Genomic DNA, 15677 nt, shown 5'->3' with positions numbered 1-15677 from the left:
ACGAAACTAGCAATTTTTCTACATCTCGCTATATACCAGTTGATTAAAAAATATACCAGTTGATTTAAAATTTTACTACTTGTGTTTTGATTTTGAAAATTAGATAAAGTTTACTAAGTGTAGAGAAAAAGAATGCAAACTTTCAAACTGGGTTTTTTTCAACTTGCATCTTTAGTATTACGTTTAGAAACAAACCAACTAGAGTTAGCTTTCAAATGCACCATTTGCGGCAAACAAATAAACCAGTCACAACCCTCTTAATCTACTGTTCTATACGTACTGTTCTGTTAAATGGGCTTTTAAGAGCTGGCCATCCATGAACTAAACTCAATCAATATTAACTAGATTACAACAATATATAGTACCAAAAAAGTTTGAGGGACTATAGTCTAACACCGAAAAAGAACCACAGTTCATATAAAGATAAATCTTCGAAAACGCCGCATATGCTTCTCATTACTCACATAGTTTATCCATGCATGATATTCAAAAACTAACAAGACTTTTGTGGTTTTCTATTAAAAAAAAAAGAAGTACACATGATAAGTTAGGATATTTTCCTAAACATCTTTGTTTTGGTTTCCCTAATTCTTTTTAACTTTTTTTTCATTTTCATTTTTTTCTTCTTCTAAAATTTTGATAAATTTTATGTCCAAGTAAACTTCCTTTTCTTTTTCCAAGATGTCCTTTGCACTAAACTTTTTCCTCTTTTGACGTGGTTGTTTACAAAATCATGTTTAACCAACTTTACCAGTTAATTCTTCTTAATTAACTCGTAGGTCCATGACCGTACCCTTCTTATTTCCGACTCCAAAATTACTCTTGTCTTCAAAATTCCATATGCATCAGAAATTCAGAATGCTCATGAAATTCTCAGCATTATGTTTAACGTAGATAATTATTGGGAAACAAAGATGCTTTGCTTAACATTTGAAAAAATAAAAATCAGTCACCAGTTTGATACATCTGATGATGACTATGGTCTCGATAGTTTTTTTGGTGTCGATGTTTTTATTTTTCTGTTTGTTTTTCTGTTTGCATATATTTTTCTGTGTTCTAATAATGTTTAGGTACAAAGAAATCCACAACTTTTAGTATTTTAATCAATATAAGAAAAATAAAATACAACAGCCAATACAAACATAAACTTTTGGTATTTAATCCATTTGTGTGTTGCTTTTGTGTTTAAAAACTTAAAGAATATTTGATAAAAAGTGAAGATAATTTTTTTTAGTAAATGTGAAAAATTATTCAATATTGAAACACAGACCAAAGTGCTAAAATTTACGTTTAAATAAGCGAAACTTCTTTATGGTTTAGATTTTGGGATTGAATGTACACAGAATATTTATTAACAGTTATTTAATTAATCGAAACTTATAGTATTACTCTTGAAACATATATACTGTAGTTGCTACTATGTAAGTTTCGATAGTGATAAAAGTGTACCATCCTCTAAGTGATATGTTTAATTTTTTGCATACGAATTAATACAAAACATAAATTTTGTAATCTTATATATGTTGTCTTTTCTATTATTAAACAAAATTTTAGAACAAAAATGTTGAATTAATAACAAAAGAAACTTTACGAAATATAAATCACTACAAGAAAACAGTCAATTTTCGAGGGACAAAATCGTCGGTAAACCCATGGAAACAGCTTTTTCTGACGAATTACCAAAAATAAAAAGTACTCGGAAATCACTTGTCGAAAATTAGAACTCGTCTAAAATCTATCGAAAATTTCCGACGAATTTCCAAGGGTTAATTATTTCTAAGGGATTTCCAAGGACGTCAAACTACCGAGGAATTTTCAAGGGTACTTAGCTTCCAACGGAATTCCAAGGACAAATATTTTCGACGAATTTCTGAGAGTCCAGATTTTCGACGGTTTTCCAATAAAGCAGATTTTCGACAAAATTCCAAGGACAAAAGCCTTTCGAGAGAATTCCAAGGGCTTCAATTTTTCAAGGGATTTCCAAGAGACATGATTTCCGAGAGATTTCCGAGGGATATAGTTTCCGAGGTCTTTCTGACGACGTCAGAGTTTCCGAGATCTTTCCGAGGGATCTTATATATAAATTACGAAAATATAAATAAAAATAGAAATTCTCAATAATAAATAAAATAATAGCAATATCTATATCAAAAAGCTAAAAATAAATATATAAATATCCTAATACAAAATATATACATCCCAATACAAAATTATCCACCTAAATAACAATTTTCATAAAACTAAAATAGTTATAAAAAAAACAAATTATTTAGGATTAGGAGGAGGGAATTGTCCAGGAAATTGGGAGGAAATGACACTTTGAAGTTGGGAGAGTGTTGTTTGGGTCTGGATAAATTGTTCCTTAATCTTGAGATTTTCTTGCTTCAGTTACTCGACAGTCGCGTCTTTTTCTTGTACGATCCGGTTAAGATCTTGAACTTGTTGAACAAGTTCATTGTCCCGAGGAAAAACCAAAGAGACATTCCCATCTCGTGACACAAAATTTCCTAAACCGGGTCTCCGACCCTTGGTTAAAGAAATTTTCTAAGTAACAAAAAAATAATTAATTAATAATTAGAAATAAATAAAAAGACAAAACAATATATTCAAATATACCTCAAGACACATTTGGTTGATTTCCTGACGAGGTATACCAACTGTGGATGATGAGCCATCTTCAGAGAGTTGTGTAAGTCGTTCCATCTTTTTCGGAGCTTAATCTTCTCAGTCCGTTCTGCGATAACCATATCTTGAATTTGTCCAGTTTTCTTGCTTGTGTGGGTGGCTTCCATAACATCTAACCGATCAGGTGCAACCCCTCCGACCTCTATTGTCTACATTTAAAGAAAAACATAACATATTAAATCTAAACAACTTATAAATTTTTAAAAAGTAAAAGTGATTATATTAGAAAACTTACCATTTTTCTCTCATGTTTTTTAAAGGTTATAGAACCTCCATTGTGGGTTGCAGGTCTGATATAAGATCAAGGAACAATCGGATCTAGGTAGATGACCACACGGTGCTTTCTACGTCGATCTCGTAACCGGAGTTGACGGTGCCGAAACAAATGACCACACGGATCTCTTTGGGTCGGCTAAGGAATGGAATGGATCTATGTACGCCACACAATCGATGAGTGAGATTGTGATAAGTCGAAGAACTCACGAATCAAGGGGAACCTGCTCAAGATCAGTGAACTCGTAAAACACTTAAAAGAAAAGTTCTCTCTTTATTGATAATAGGCAAAAACGTGAACTACAAGAGCTGCAATGGACCTTATTAATATGTCGACAGCCTTGATCTTCTAGGGTCTTTGAAAAGAGAAGAAAGGCAACAAATAATTCACAAAATAAACTACAAAAGGAATCTAAACTATTTTCGAACCAACCTGGAAAAGAAAAGGAAATTTCTCATTTATTAGAAAATATTGAAACGCTTACCTTGGCTTGGGGAGGAAGTTTTTGGCCTTGGAAGCTTCTAACTCATGTCTCTTTAAGTGTTGTCGTTTGGAGTGAAGACAAAAAGAACTTGGGCTTGGTTGATCTTAAGGAGAGGCCTTTCACTTGTTGGTTCGTAAAAGTTTGGGTCGACACTTAAGTCGGGTTTCATGACGTTAATTGGACTATCCTTGACATCTTCTTGTTGGTGCTTCTTATCGCCAAGGGTGAGGTTGTTGAACTGGTCGATGGTGCTTTCCAAGTCCTTATAGTTGTTGATTAAACGTTCCACAGCTTTGTTGAATTCTTCCCGCATTGTCTTTGTACCGGATCTTGTCCTAGGCGGTTGATACATATTTGGAACTCTAACAGCTTTGGTGATACTTGAGCTTATGTCCTCATCATTCTCACCCTCTTGAGAAGGTTCTGTCCTCAGAACCGGTTCACCTTCAAGAAATGGAGCCAAGTCAGCTACATTGAAGCTAGTTGAGATTTTTAACTCACCTGGAAGCTCGAGGCGATAGGCATTATTGTTGATGCGTTCCAGGACTTTGAATGGACCATCTCCACGTGGTGATAGCTTGGACTTTCGTTGGTTTGAAAACAGTTCGGGTCGCATGTGTAGCCAAACCCAATCACCGGGCTCAAAAATCATCTCCTTTCGTCCTTTGTCTACTCGTTGTTTTATCTTGTCGGTCTTCTTATCAAGGTTTTCTTTCACCGTTTGGTGAATCTTCTTTATTGCTTCAACTTTACTCTCCCCATCTTGGCTGGTCTGGTCCGCCGGTGGAAATGGTGAAAGATCTAGTGGCGTGGTAGGCTTAAACCCATACACAATCTCAAAAGGTGAAAGTTTAGTGGCTGAATGGTAATTACGATTGTAAGCAAATTCAATATAAGGAATACAATCTAGCCAATTCTTGAAATTTTTACCGACTGTAGCTCTTAAAAGAGCTGAGAGTGTGCGGTTGACTACTTCGGTTTGCCCATCCGTTTGGGGGTGGCATGTGGTGGAGAAGAGTAACTTAGTTCCTAACTTCCTCCAAAGTGTTCTCCAAAAATGCTCGAGGAACTTGGTATCACGATCAGATACTATTGTTTGTGGTATCCCATGTAAGCGGATCACTTCCTTGAAAAACATGTCAGCGATTTGTGTTGCATCATTTGTTTTTGCACATGGTATAAAATGCGCCATTTTCGAGAAGCGATCCACCACAACAAATATGGAGTCCTTGTGTCTAACCATTGGTAACCCTAACACGAAATCCATAGAAATATCGACCCAAAGCATGTTAGGTATAAGTAACGGCAGATAGAGACCATAAGGATGTGACTTGGATTTTGTTTTGATGCAAGTGACACATCGGGCACAGAATTTCTCCACGTATCGTTTGAGGTGAGGCCAAAAGAAATGTTCAACAAGAACATTTAATGTCTTATCCACTCCGAAATGACCCATTAATCCTCCTTCATGTGACTCTCGGATTAGCAGCTCTCTCATCGAGCCTTGCGGGATGCATAAGCGCTTATACCTGAAAAGAAACCCATCATGTTGATAGAATGGACCTGTTGCAGTGGTAGCACAATTTTGGTATATGGATCCGAAGTTTGGGTCTCCTTCGTACTGCTCCTTCAAGTGTTCAAACCCCATGAATTTGGCTTCCATAGTGGAGATGAGAGTATAACGACGTGAAAGTGCATCTGCGACTATGTTGTCCTTCCTCTTTTTGTATTTGATGATGTATGGAAATGTTTCTATAAACTCCAACCACCGCGCATGTCGTCGTTTGAGAGTCGTTTGGCCCCTAAGGTGCTTTAGCGTCTCATGATCCGTGTGTATAACAAATTCTTTGGCCAGAAGATAGTGCTGCCATGTTTCCAATGATCGAACTAACGCATATAGTTCTTTATCGTAGGTAGGATAATTTAATGTGGCGCCACTCAACTTCTCACTAAAGTAGGCAATGGGCTTTCCTTGTTGAGTCAAAAATGCTCCAATCCCGAAACCTGAAGCATCACATTCAACTTCAAAAGTGTTATCAAAATTGGGAAGTACTAATATCGGGGCGTTGGTGAGGCTGTGTTTAAGCTTAGTGAAAGCTTCTTGTTGAGTGTGTCCCCATGAGAAGGTCACATTCTTTTTGATGACGGCAGTTAGAGGGGCGGCAATAGTGCTAAAATCTTTGACAAAACGTCTATAATGTGGCTAGCTAAGCCGTGAAAGCTCCTAATGTGGCCAATGGTAGTTGGTGTTGGCCATTCTTGAATTGCTCGTATTTTTTCTTGGTCCACCTGTAATCCCTGCAAACTTACAACAAAACCTAAAAAGATTAATTCATTAGTGCAGAAGGTACACTTCTTGAAGTTGGCAAAAAAACCTTCTTTTCGAAGAGTCTCTAAGGCTTGCTCAAGGTGCCTCACATGATTAGAAAAACATTTGCTGTAAATTAAAATATCATCAAAATATACCACAACAAACTTACTAATGTATGCCCGTAAGACATGGTTCATGAGTCGCATGAACGTGCTTGGAGCGTTTGTAAGGACGAAAGGCATAACTAACCACTCGTAAAGGCCTTTTTTGGTTTTGAAGGCGGTTTTCCACTCATCCTCCTCTTTCATCTGGACTTGATGGTACCCACTCTTTAAATCCACCTTTGAAAAGATTGTAGCTCCGCTTAGCTCGTCGAGCATATCGTCGAGTCGGGGAATAGGATGACGGTATTTGATGGTAATGTTGTTGATGGCGCAACAGTCGACACACATTCTCCATGTCCCATCTTTCTTTGGTACTAGTAAAACAGAGACCTTATTAATATGTCGACAGCCTTGACCTTCTAGGTCTTTGAAAAGAGAAGAAAGGCAACAAATAATTCACAAAATAAACTACAAAAGGAATCTAAACTATTTTCGAACCAACCTGCAAAAGAAAAGGAAACTTCTCATTTATTAGAAAATATTGAAACGCTTACCTTGGCTTGGGGAGGAAATTTTTGGCCTTGGAAGCTTTTAACTCATGTCTCTTTAAGTGTTGTCGTTTGGAGTGATGACAAAAAGAACTTGGGCTTGGTTTATCTTAAGGAGAGGCCTTTCACTTGTTGGTTCGTAAAAGTTTGGGCCGACACTTAAGTCGGGTTTCATGACGTTAATTGGACTATCCTTGACATCTTCTTGTTGGTGATTCTTATCGCCAAGGGTGAGGTTGTTGAACTGGTTGATGGTGCTTTCCAAGTCCTTATAGTTGATTAAACTCTCCACAGCTTTGTTGAATTCTTCCCGCATTGTCTTTGTACCAGATCTTGTCCTAGGCGGTTGATACATAGTTGGAACTCTAACAGCTTTGGTGATACTTGAGCTTATGTCCTCATCATGGTCCCTTTCCACCACGTCTGCTCTTACGATTAATCGAATTTTGTGATGAAACAGCATGCGTCTCATCCATACTCCAATAGCTGATAAACCCTTTCCAAACATCAGGATTTAGACCGACTGATGGGTGCGCAATTACACTGTTTGATGTATGTTCTGCATGCCATCTCATTGCTCCTGTTGTACGCTATGACTGATACAATCTTTTCAACCTCTCTGCTAACGGTAAATACAACATTCTTTTATATGGTATGGGAACTCTTCCACTTGTGTCCTGATACCGAGGTTTACGACAAAAACGATATGAAGTGTGGCCTTTGTCTTCTCTCCAATAAATCATACAATTATCATTGCACACATCTATCACCTGATATGGCAAACTAAGTCCAACTACGAGTTTCTGCACCTCATAGTACGAAGCTAGTGAAAGATTATTCTCTAGCAAAATTTCTTTCACAAAATCAGTAATCGCATCCACACAACCCTCCGATAAATTCCAATCCGTCTTTATGTCCATCAACCTAGTTGCAGCTGATAATGGTGAATGACCCTTCTTACAACCATCATACAATGACATATTTGCCGCATCTAACATATCAAATAATGTTCGGGCTTCTAAATTCGGTTGTTCTACTCTATCTCCATCCTGAATTAATGAGGGCGCATTTTCCCTAAATGCATCGTTCACCATCTGAAATGTACCTACATCTACTTCTATCGATGGTTCTTCTACACTATCCGGAAGATAATGTTGACTAGTACTCCCATAATCTACCATTGATTCACTTTCTCCATGCGAAAACCATATCTTATAACCCGGCATAAATCCATCCCTAAACAAATGCTTCTTTACTAATGATACCTTCAGATTTTTATAATTCCGACATTTTGGACAAGGCCAAGACATAGTACCTGTTTCTCGCGTTATGCTCTGGTTTGACGCGAATAACATGAATTGTCCGTCTCTTCATTGTATCTAGGTTTATCCATCCATGAACGAAAATAATCATAAGGATCTGAAGAAGATATTATTGTTGGTATTGTGTATATTTCCGTTTACCAAACAAGTGAATATATACACAAAATTTCCTAGAGATTTCCAACGAATTTCCGAGGGATTTTTAAATTGCAACGGTCACATTCAATGGATATAAACACAACGGCTATATCGCAACAGATATAATTGTAACGGATATAATCACAACGGATATAATGGCATAGTTCTCAGTAATCCGTTGGAAATCTGTTAGAATTTACCAACGGTCTTCTGTCTCTCTGAAAGTCATCGGAAGTGTTGATAATTTTCCGACGAGATTCCGACGACCGTGTTTTCGTCAGAAATTTTTAAGATATTACTGACGGAATAACAAATTTCCGAATGTTTTCTAAAAATCGTCGTTTCCTTAGAATATCCTTGGAAATATGTTGAAAACCTCTTGGAAAACTGTCGGAAATTTTCTACGGATTTTTTCCGTCAGAAATTCCGTCCAAAATCAACGTACTTTTTTGTAGTGAAATATTAATTTAGAAAATAACTTAACGGAGGAAGTATGCCTTAATATTAATCTGGTCTCTCGATCAGCATAACAAAGCTATCAAGAAGTTGTTTACTGTACCACGATTCATATTATTAGAAAAAAATTCATAATACACGTAATATTACATCATGGATCATAATTATACGTATAATACGTATAATAGATTTAAAGTACTACTATTTTTGGAAAAGAATGTATGCAAGATAAATTAAAATATTGTCCTTGATGAATGCAATGGAAGTGTGTTTCTGTGTGGGATTCGTGACGAGTTGCACTACTCACACCAATACTAATGAGTGCGTTATATTCAAATCTATATATAAGTGAGTGTAATTAAGCTTCGCATAATGGCCAAGCAAATTTAATATAAAAAAACAAAAGTTTCCATTTCCCATTTTTATTAACTTTACTTTTACAAATCGCATCAAAAAAATTTAAATCTCCTCGTTGCTGCAAACCATGTGTGTTAAAAATATTTTATTTCCATTAAATTAAATAGTTAGTGACCATAAAAAAAAAATATAGAAACTAAAAATTCACCTTCTCTACACGTCTTTCTCTCTATATATACAAACTTTCTTCTTTCCCTCTTAATGCCTCTCTTAACATTAAACACCTATCTCTCTCTCTTTCTCTCCTTCTCCTTCTTCCTCACATTATAATTTCTTCCCAAGTCACTATTAACATTTATCTAATCAAAACGGAAGAAACTATATGCGAAGAAGATGGTGAAGTTCTCCAAGGAGCTAGAGGCACAACTCATACCGGAGTGGAAAGAGGCCTTTGTTAACTATTGTTTACTAAAGAAACAAATCAAGAAAATCAAAATCTCTCGTAAACCAAAACCGGCTTCTCATTACCCCATTGCTCATCACTCCGATTTTGGTCGATCACTTTTGGACCCGATTCGCAAATTAGCCCGGACGTTCTCGGATAAACTTTTTTCCAACTCAGAAAAACCAGAGATCCTCCAGGTAATTTAATCAGTTAGCTACTTTTATTTTTATCTTAAGACAACATGCTTGATTCTTTTGTCGGTTTGAATGATTAGTTTTTAAGTTCCGTGTAAACTTTTTGTAACCTTTGCTAACCAAAATAGATTATAAGTCTAAACGCATTTACCCGCAGTTTGAACATTGATACCATTAGGGACTAAAATATTATAATTGGTGAGACCGTATGTTTTGAGTTTGTCGGATGAACTGTGTGTGTTTTACTCTCAACTATTTTAGCTTTGAAAATTTTGGAATATAATTTAAAGAGAACGTTTATGTAAATATGTAATGATTTATTTATTATCTTGTTTGGTCCTATGATTGTTTCGATGGAGTTTCGTGTCAGCTTACGTCTTTGTAATTGCCTACGCGTCAGAATTACCCGTTATTTCTGCTTTGTCTACATGAGAAATTTGCCTTTTCTTTTATTTTTTTTTAACTATTTTATTTGCTTTTCACATTTTTATTATAGAGATAGGTAAATATTGCATATTTGGTAGAGTTTTGATATGTTAAGTCTTGTGGACCAAGTTGGGAAATTTTTTGTAGTGTGTATCAAATATATAATATTTACAAATCTTAGTAAGGATAACAATCATTTATACATATGATTTAGACCTTATATCTTACCTAACCTTAAGTAACCTACCGGTTTCCTAATTTAAGAAAAATCCTATAACTTCACTATCCCTAAAATCTGTAATATTTATAATTTTTCAGAAAACAAATGCTTACTTATTAGACTGTATTTCTCTCATGTTAGAGCTTGATATCGCTAATTCCAAAAATAAGGTTTGTATTTCTTCATAGTCTCACGAAAGCCAAAGATGCGGAAACGGTTGTGAAGATTGTGATATCTCACGAAACCATCGTGACTGGAAAAAAATATATAAAGACATAACAAACTCACAAGTCACCACCTCTAATTCAATGACACGTCTAAGAAAATATCAAAATAAGAATAAATATGATGTTTACATGGTTTGTTGAATTAAATGAAAATTGTTGACAAAATAAAAAAATCAAACTAAAATTAATATCATGTTTTTGTTTTCATGAAATTATCAGGTAAGGAGAAGACGAAATAGCTCAGAAACTGGAGATGATGTTGAGGAGATTTACCAAACTGAACTTGTTCAGCTGTTTTCTGAAGAAGACGAGGTATAGTTACATTTATTATTTTCATATAAAGCTTAAGCGTAAATATTTGATCTATTATTCTGATTCTATAACTAGCCATAATGCCATATTAATACACTTTTTTCTATTAAAAAACTTGAATTATGGTGCATTTATTTTTGACGACTTTATTTACTGTATATCATCATCAGTATTAATACTACGGATTTGTTTTTTTCTTACTATGGAAAAGCAGAAAATTAAATAAGATTTACTAGTAGTGTTTTTATTGCTAGCCTAAATTGCACACAACAGCCACTTCCTAAATCCTAATGAAGATGGTCAAATTAAAACTACTTTTTCTCTTCCACTAGAGGCATAAACGTTTGAACTAAGTATTTGGATACTTTTGTTATTGTTTCTTTCAGGTTAAAGTGTTTTTCGCAAGACTAGATGAAGAACTAAACAAAGTGAATCAGTTTCACAAGGCCAAAGAAACAGAGTTTTTGGGAAGAGGAGAGATTCTGAAGAAACAGTTGGAGATTCTTGCAGAACTCAAACAGATCTTAAGTGATCGGAAGAAGAGAAACTTGTCTGGATCACATCGCTCCTTCTCTTCTTCTGCTCGAAACTCTGATTTCTCAGCAGGTCAGTCTCCTTTCTTATCAATGCTTTTAATACAAGTTAGGTCTGATTGAGGGTAGTTTAATAAATTCCACAAGTTGACATAGACTCTTTAAAAAGCTAACCATTAATATATCGGAGATATGACGTGGTCTGCACCCATTAGAAAACCACAAAAGTGCATGTCTTAAAGGCCGTTTACGTAGTGCGGCTAGTAAAAAGAAAAGTAGGTTATTTTGTATTCTACATAGTAACTCTGTTTACGATTAACAATTCAATTAATTCGTATGTTGTGTTATCTTGCACAATAGAAATTTTACTATTAAGATGACAATTTGTTTTAAGCTTACGATCTATTGCACGTGGATGCAAAACTCGAAGCTGCAAATATCTGAAAGAGAGAATTTTAGAGTTTAGGGATTTTATTATGTCAACATATATATTAAATGGCCGACAAGAAAATGAGAACACAAATCGAGTTCTACTAACAAACAAAAAAAATGTTTGTAAGAAAATAAAAATGGACCGACAATAGATGACAAGGTCGACAATATTTTTTTTTTTCCTTCTTCTCTGAGATTTTGTGTCTTTTGTTATTAGTAACAAAATATATAATTTTTTGAATTTATATTCATATCATGTTTAGGGTCTCCAGGAGAACTAAGTGAGACACAAAGTGAAGCATCAAGAACAGATGAAATCATAGATGCACTAGAGAGGAACGGTGTGAGTTTCATAAACTCTGCAACGAGGAGCAAAACAAAAGGAGGCAAACCAAAAATGTCTCTCCGCGTGGACATCCCCGACGCCGTGGCTGGAGCCGAAGGTGGCGGTGCAAGATCCATAGCCACTGCCACTTCTGTCCTGTGGGAAGAGCTCGTCAACAACCCAAGAAGCGGCGGAGGAGATTTCATCAACCGGAAAAAGATTCAATGCGCCGAGAAGATGATACGAAGTGCCTTTGTTGAGCTCTATAGAGGTCTTGGCTTGTTAAAGACTTACAGGTAGATTCATTGACCGACTCAAATATCATAATATTTTTATTTGGTAATGATTTCTATGTTTTATAATTCTTGGTTTTGCTTTTTTATTTTGGCAGCTCGTTGAATATGATAGCTTTTACAAAAATAATGAAGAAATTTGATAAGGTAAAGTGGCTTGTAGATGTTACTTTCGGTGATAAACCAATGAAAAAAAATATAATTATAGTGGTTAATGATGAATATTTTAAATATGGACCAACAGGTTTCTGGTCAGCAAGCATCATCAACTTATCTCAAAGTCGTAAAGAGATCGCAATTTATCAGCTCTGATAAGGTAATACTTAATCTTATAATTAGTTAAATAAAAGGAGGTCTAATGCTATGTATTGAAAGACTAATTGAATTATTAAAAAAACGAAGGTGGTAAGACTGATGGACGAAGTGGAGTCCGTATTCACAAAGCACTTCGCCAACAATGACAGGAAAAAGGCCATGAAATTCTTGAAACCCCACCAGACTAAAGATTCTCACATGGTCACTTTCTTTGTTGGTACTTACTTTTTAATTTCTCTACTCTACTACTACTTTACTTCTTTTATTTTCAAGAAAACAAAAAAAAAAACAATTCACCAAGAAGTTAAACGAATTAAAATTATGTTTTTGTTCTGCAGGATTGTTTACGGGTTGCTTCATCTCATTGTTTAGTATTTACATAATACTGGCACATCTTTCTGGAATCTTCACCTCTGGTGCCCAAGTCTCTTATATGGAGACTGTCTATCCTGTTTTCAGGTAATTAACGAATATATTCATTATTTGCAACATAAATATAAAAATACCAATGAGTAATCAATTCAAAACAAAGAGAACAGATTAAATTTTTGTTATTTATTCTGATGTTTTGTATATATTTTCGTTGTTTTACAAAATGCAGTGTTTTTGCGTTGCTGAGTCTACACATGTTCATGTACGGATGCAATCTGTTCATGTGGAAGAACACGAGGATAAACTACACGTTCATCTTCGAGTTTGCACCAAACACAGCATTGCGTTACCGAGACGCGTTTCTGATGGGAACCACATTCATGACCTCCGTCGTGGCCGCTATGGTCATCCACCTCATCCTCCGCGCCGCCGGTTTCTCGGCCAGCCAAGTTGATACCATCCCTGGCATCCTTCTCTTGGTAAATCTTAATTACTTATAAGTTTGATTAGTCATATGGAACGTTTTAACGGCAATCGCAGTTTCAAAACGCTAATTTTTTTTTTGTGTGCATGCGACAGTTCTTCATTTGTGTCTTGATTTGCCCTTTCGACACATTTTATCGTCCAACAAGATTCTGCTTCATTCGCATCTTGCGGAACATTGTTTGCTCACCTTTCTACAAGGTATCAATACTTTGGTTACTTTCAACACAAGCGATCTGCAGAAACGTGATTATAATTTTTATTGTTTTTTGTACGGAATAGGTTTTGATGGTTGATTTCTTCATGGCCGATCAACTTACTAGCCAGGTAAATTGACTGATTCAACATCCATAGATTGTTACGACATAGAATTTAGTCGATAACTAAAGTATTAATCGTGTTCTATTCAGATTCCATTGCTGAGACATCTTGAGTCAACTGGGTGCTACTTCATGGCTCAAAGCTTCAAAACACACGAATACAATACCTGCAAAAATGGAAGAATCTACAGAGAACTTGCTTACTTAATTTCTTTCTCACCCTACTTCTGGCGTGCCATGCAAGTAAGTTTGCTTAGGGTTTTTTGCGCTCTGTTTTTTTTTAATCAAGTCCCTTAAAACCTCTTAACTAACATACTATGAGCATTAATTTACAGTGTATAAGGAGATGGTGGGACGAATCAAACAGTGATCATCTAATAAACATGGGGAAATACGTGTCAGCGATGGTTGCAGCCGGAGTTCGCATAACCTACGCCAGAGAAAGCACAACCTTGTGGTTAACCATGGTGCTTGTGAGCTCTGTTGTGGCCACCATTTACCAGTTATACTGGGACTTCGTCAAGGATTGGGGTCTTCTAAACCCTAAATCCAAAAATCCATGGCTAAGGGACAATTTGGTTCTCCGGAACAAGAACTTCTACTACCTCTCTATTGTAAGTCTATCACATAGTCATAACGTGCTTCACAAGTTAAGATCTTCTACTAAATGCTGAGTTGTTCAGGCGTTGAACTTGGTGTTGCGAGTTGCATGGATCGAGACAATAATGAGATTCAGGGTTAGCCCTGTCCAGTCTCATTTGCTAGATTTCTTATTGGCCTCCCTTGAAGTCATTCGTCGAGGCCACTGGAACTTTTACAGGTAAAAAAAGTTCACCTATGTCTATAGATTACTGTGTTAAACTCAGTGGCGGATCCAGAACACTTTTTAGTATGGGGCACACCGCATATTTAAACGAAAAAATATTTAAGTTAACATAAAAATAAGTTCTGTAATAAATTTTAAAACTATAAATAAAATAATTATATTTTCATGGCTATTTCATTTCCTACTTCATTAAATGTTTTCTCCCAATTTTTTATTACTATTGTTTAAAAATTGCTAATAATAGGTTACATTAAAAATTGATATATGAACGAATTATCTATATAATGATAAAATAACATCACCATTTATAAGTTTTATGAATAACAAATCATTTTATTAAACTAGAGAAACTAGTTTGTCTAACTAGTCACATTATAAAATAATCACAAAACAATGACTTATTATAAACATTTTGATGTATTTAGAACTAGGAAACAACTAAAAAAGTTACCATAATTAAAGTTTTAGTTGACGAAAAAAAAACTAAATTAATTATGATATAATTTTCCTATGGTAATTTCCTAAAATAATTGTAGGAAACTTATATTGCACCAGGAAAAACAAAAATCGCAGACTTTTATTAACAAAGTTATATGGGTCGTTTTTGTTAATTATTTTGAATTGAAATAATTTTCTTTACGTTTTTTTCTTTACATTTCAAAAATATTCAACTAGACAGATAATTAAATACATAAATACATAATTGTACAAAGGAAAAAAAAAAAAAAAGAGTGTGGGGCACGTGCCACACCACTCTTAGCCTTGCGTCCGCCCCTGGTTAAACTTGATTTTGGATCTTATTAAATATGAATCTTTTTTGTAATTACAGAGTGGAGAATGAACATTTGAACAATGTTGGCCAGTTTAGGGCAGTGAAGACCGTACCATTACCGTTCCGTGACATGGACTCAGACGGTTAAACAAAGATAAGGGTTCTATACTTTGGAGGGTTTAAGTCTTGAACCAAGTTCCAAGGATATAAAGGAAGCATTTCGGATTTTGCATCGATGTAACCATATCGAGGAATAACCTTTGGGAAACTCTCGAAATTGCCTAACCAATTTATCCTTTAAAATATGAAAAAATGGGACTAATGAATTCTAGAACTGTTTAACCCTCCAAAGTGTAAAACGAACATCACAATTTAACTTTCTAGTTTATATATTGATTTCTGTAAATTTTGATTTGAGTTTTATTTTCAATAAGTCTTCTTTTTCTAATAAAGAATGTCACTATCTGCTCAAGTTATTTACAATTCTTCTTGTTTATTTCTTA

The 15677-nt window shown here is 35.1% G+C and overlaps 1 protein-coding gene and 1 pseudogene across 2 annotated transcripts; one reads left to right on the top strand and one right to left on the bottom strand.

Moving 5' to 3' along the window:
• Window positions 1–2265: 2265 nt before the first annotated feature.
• LOC147920482 (uncharacterized) lies at window positions 2266–6981 on the bottom strand (annotated as a pseudogene).
• Window positions 6982–8691: 1710 nt separating this feature from the next.
• LOC104766257 (phosphate transporter PHO1) lies at window positions 8692–15626 on the top strand. 2 transcript variants are annotated; one of them, XM_087502421.1, is made up of 15 exons: window positions 8692–9321; window positions 10411–10503; window positions 10890–11109; window positions 11732–12089; window positions 12185–12233; window positions 12331–12402; window positions 12489–12618; window positions 12740–12860; window positions 13003–13252; window positions 13353–13457; window positions 13539–13583; window positions 13667–13819; window positions 13912–14190; window positions 14260–14396; window positions 15232–15626. In XM_087502421.1, the coding sequence occupies exons 1-15, from the start codon at window positions 9073–9075 to the stop codon at window positions 15320–15322; spliced, it is 2352 nt and encodes a 783-aa protein (XP_087358547.1). In that variant the 5' UTR covers window positions 8692–9072; the 3' UTR covers window positions 15323–15626. The 2 variants fall into 2 exon arrangements, with proteins under 2 accessions (XP_087358547.1, XP_087358548.1); XM_087502422.1 differs by having other exon boundaries at window positions 8697–9321; window positions 11741–12089.
• Window positions 15627–15677: the final 51 nt, after the last annotated feature.

This window comes from Camelina sativa, chromosome 19, assembly GCF_030686135.1.
Source record: "Camelina sativa cultivar CO46 ecotype springtype chromosome 19, ASM3068613v1".
NCBI lineage: Eukaryota > Viridiplantae > Streptophyta > Magnoliopsida > Brassicales > Brassicaceae > Camelina > Camelina sativa.
The sequence above is the reverse complement of the archived record's forward strand: the minus strand, read 5'-3'. Positions and strand labels throughout refer to the sequence as shown.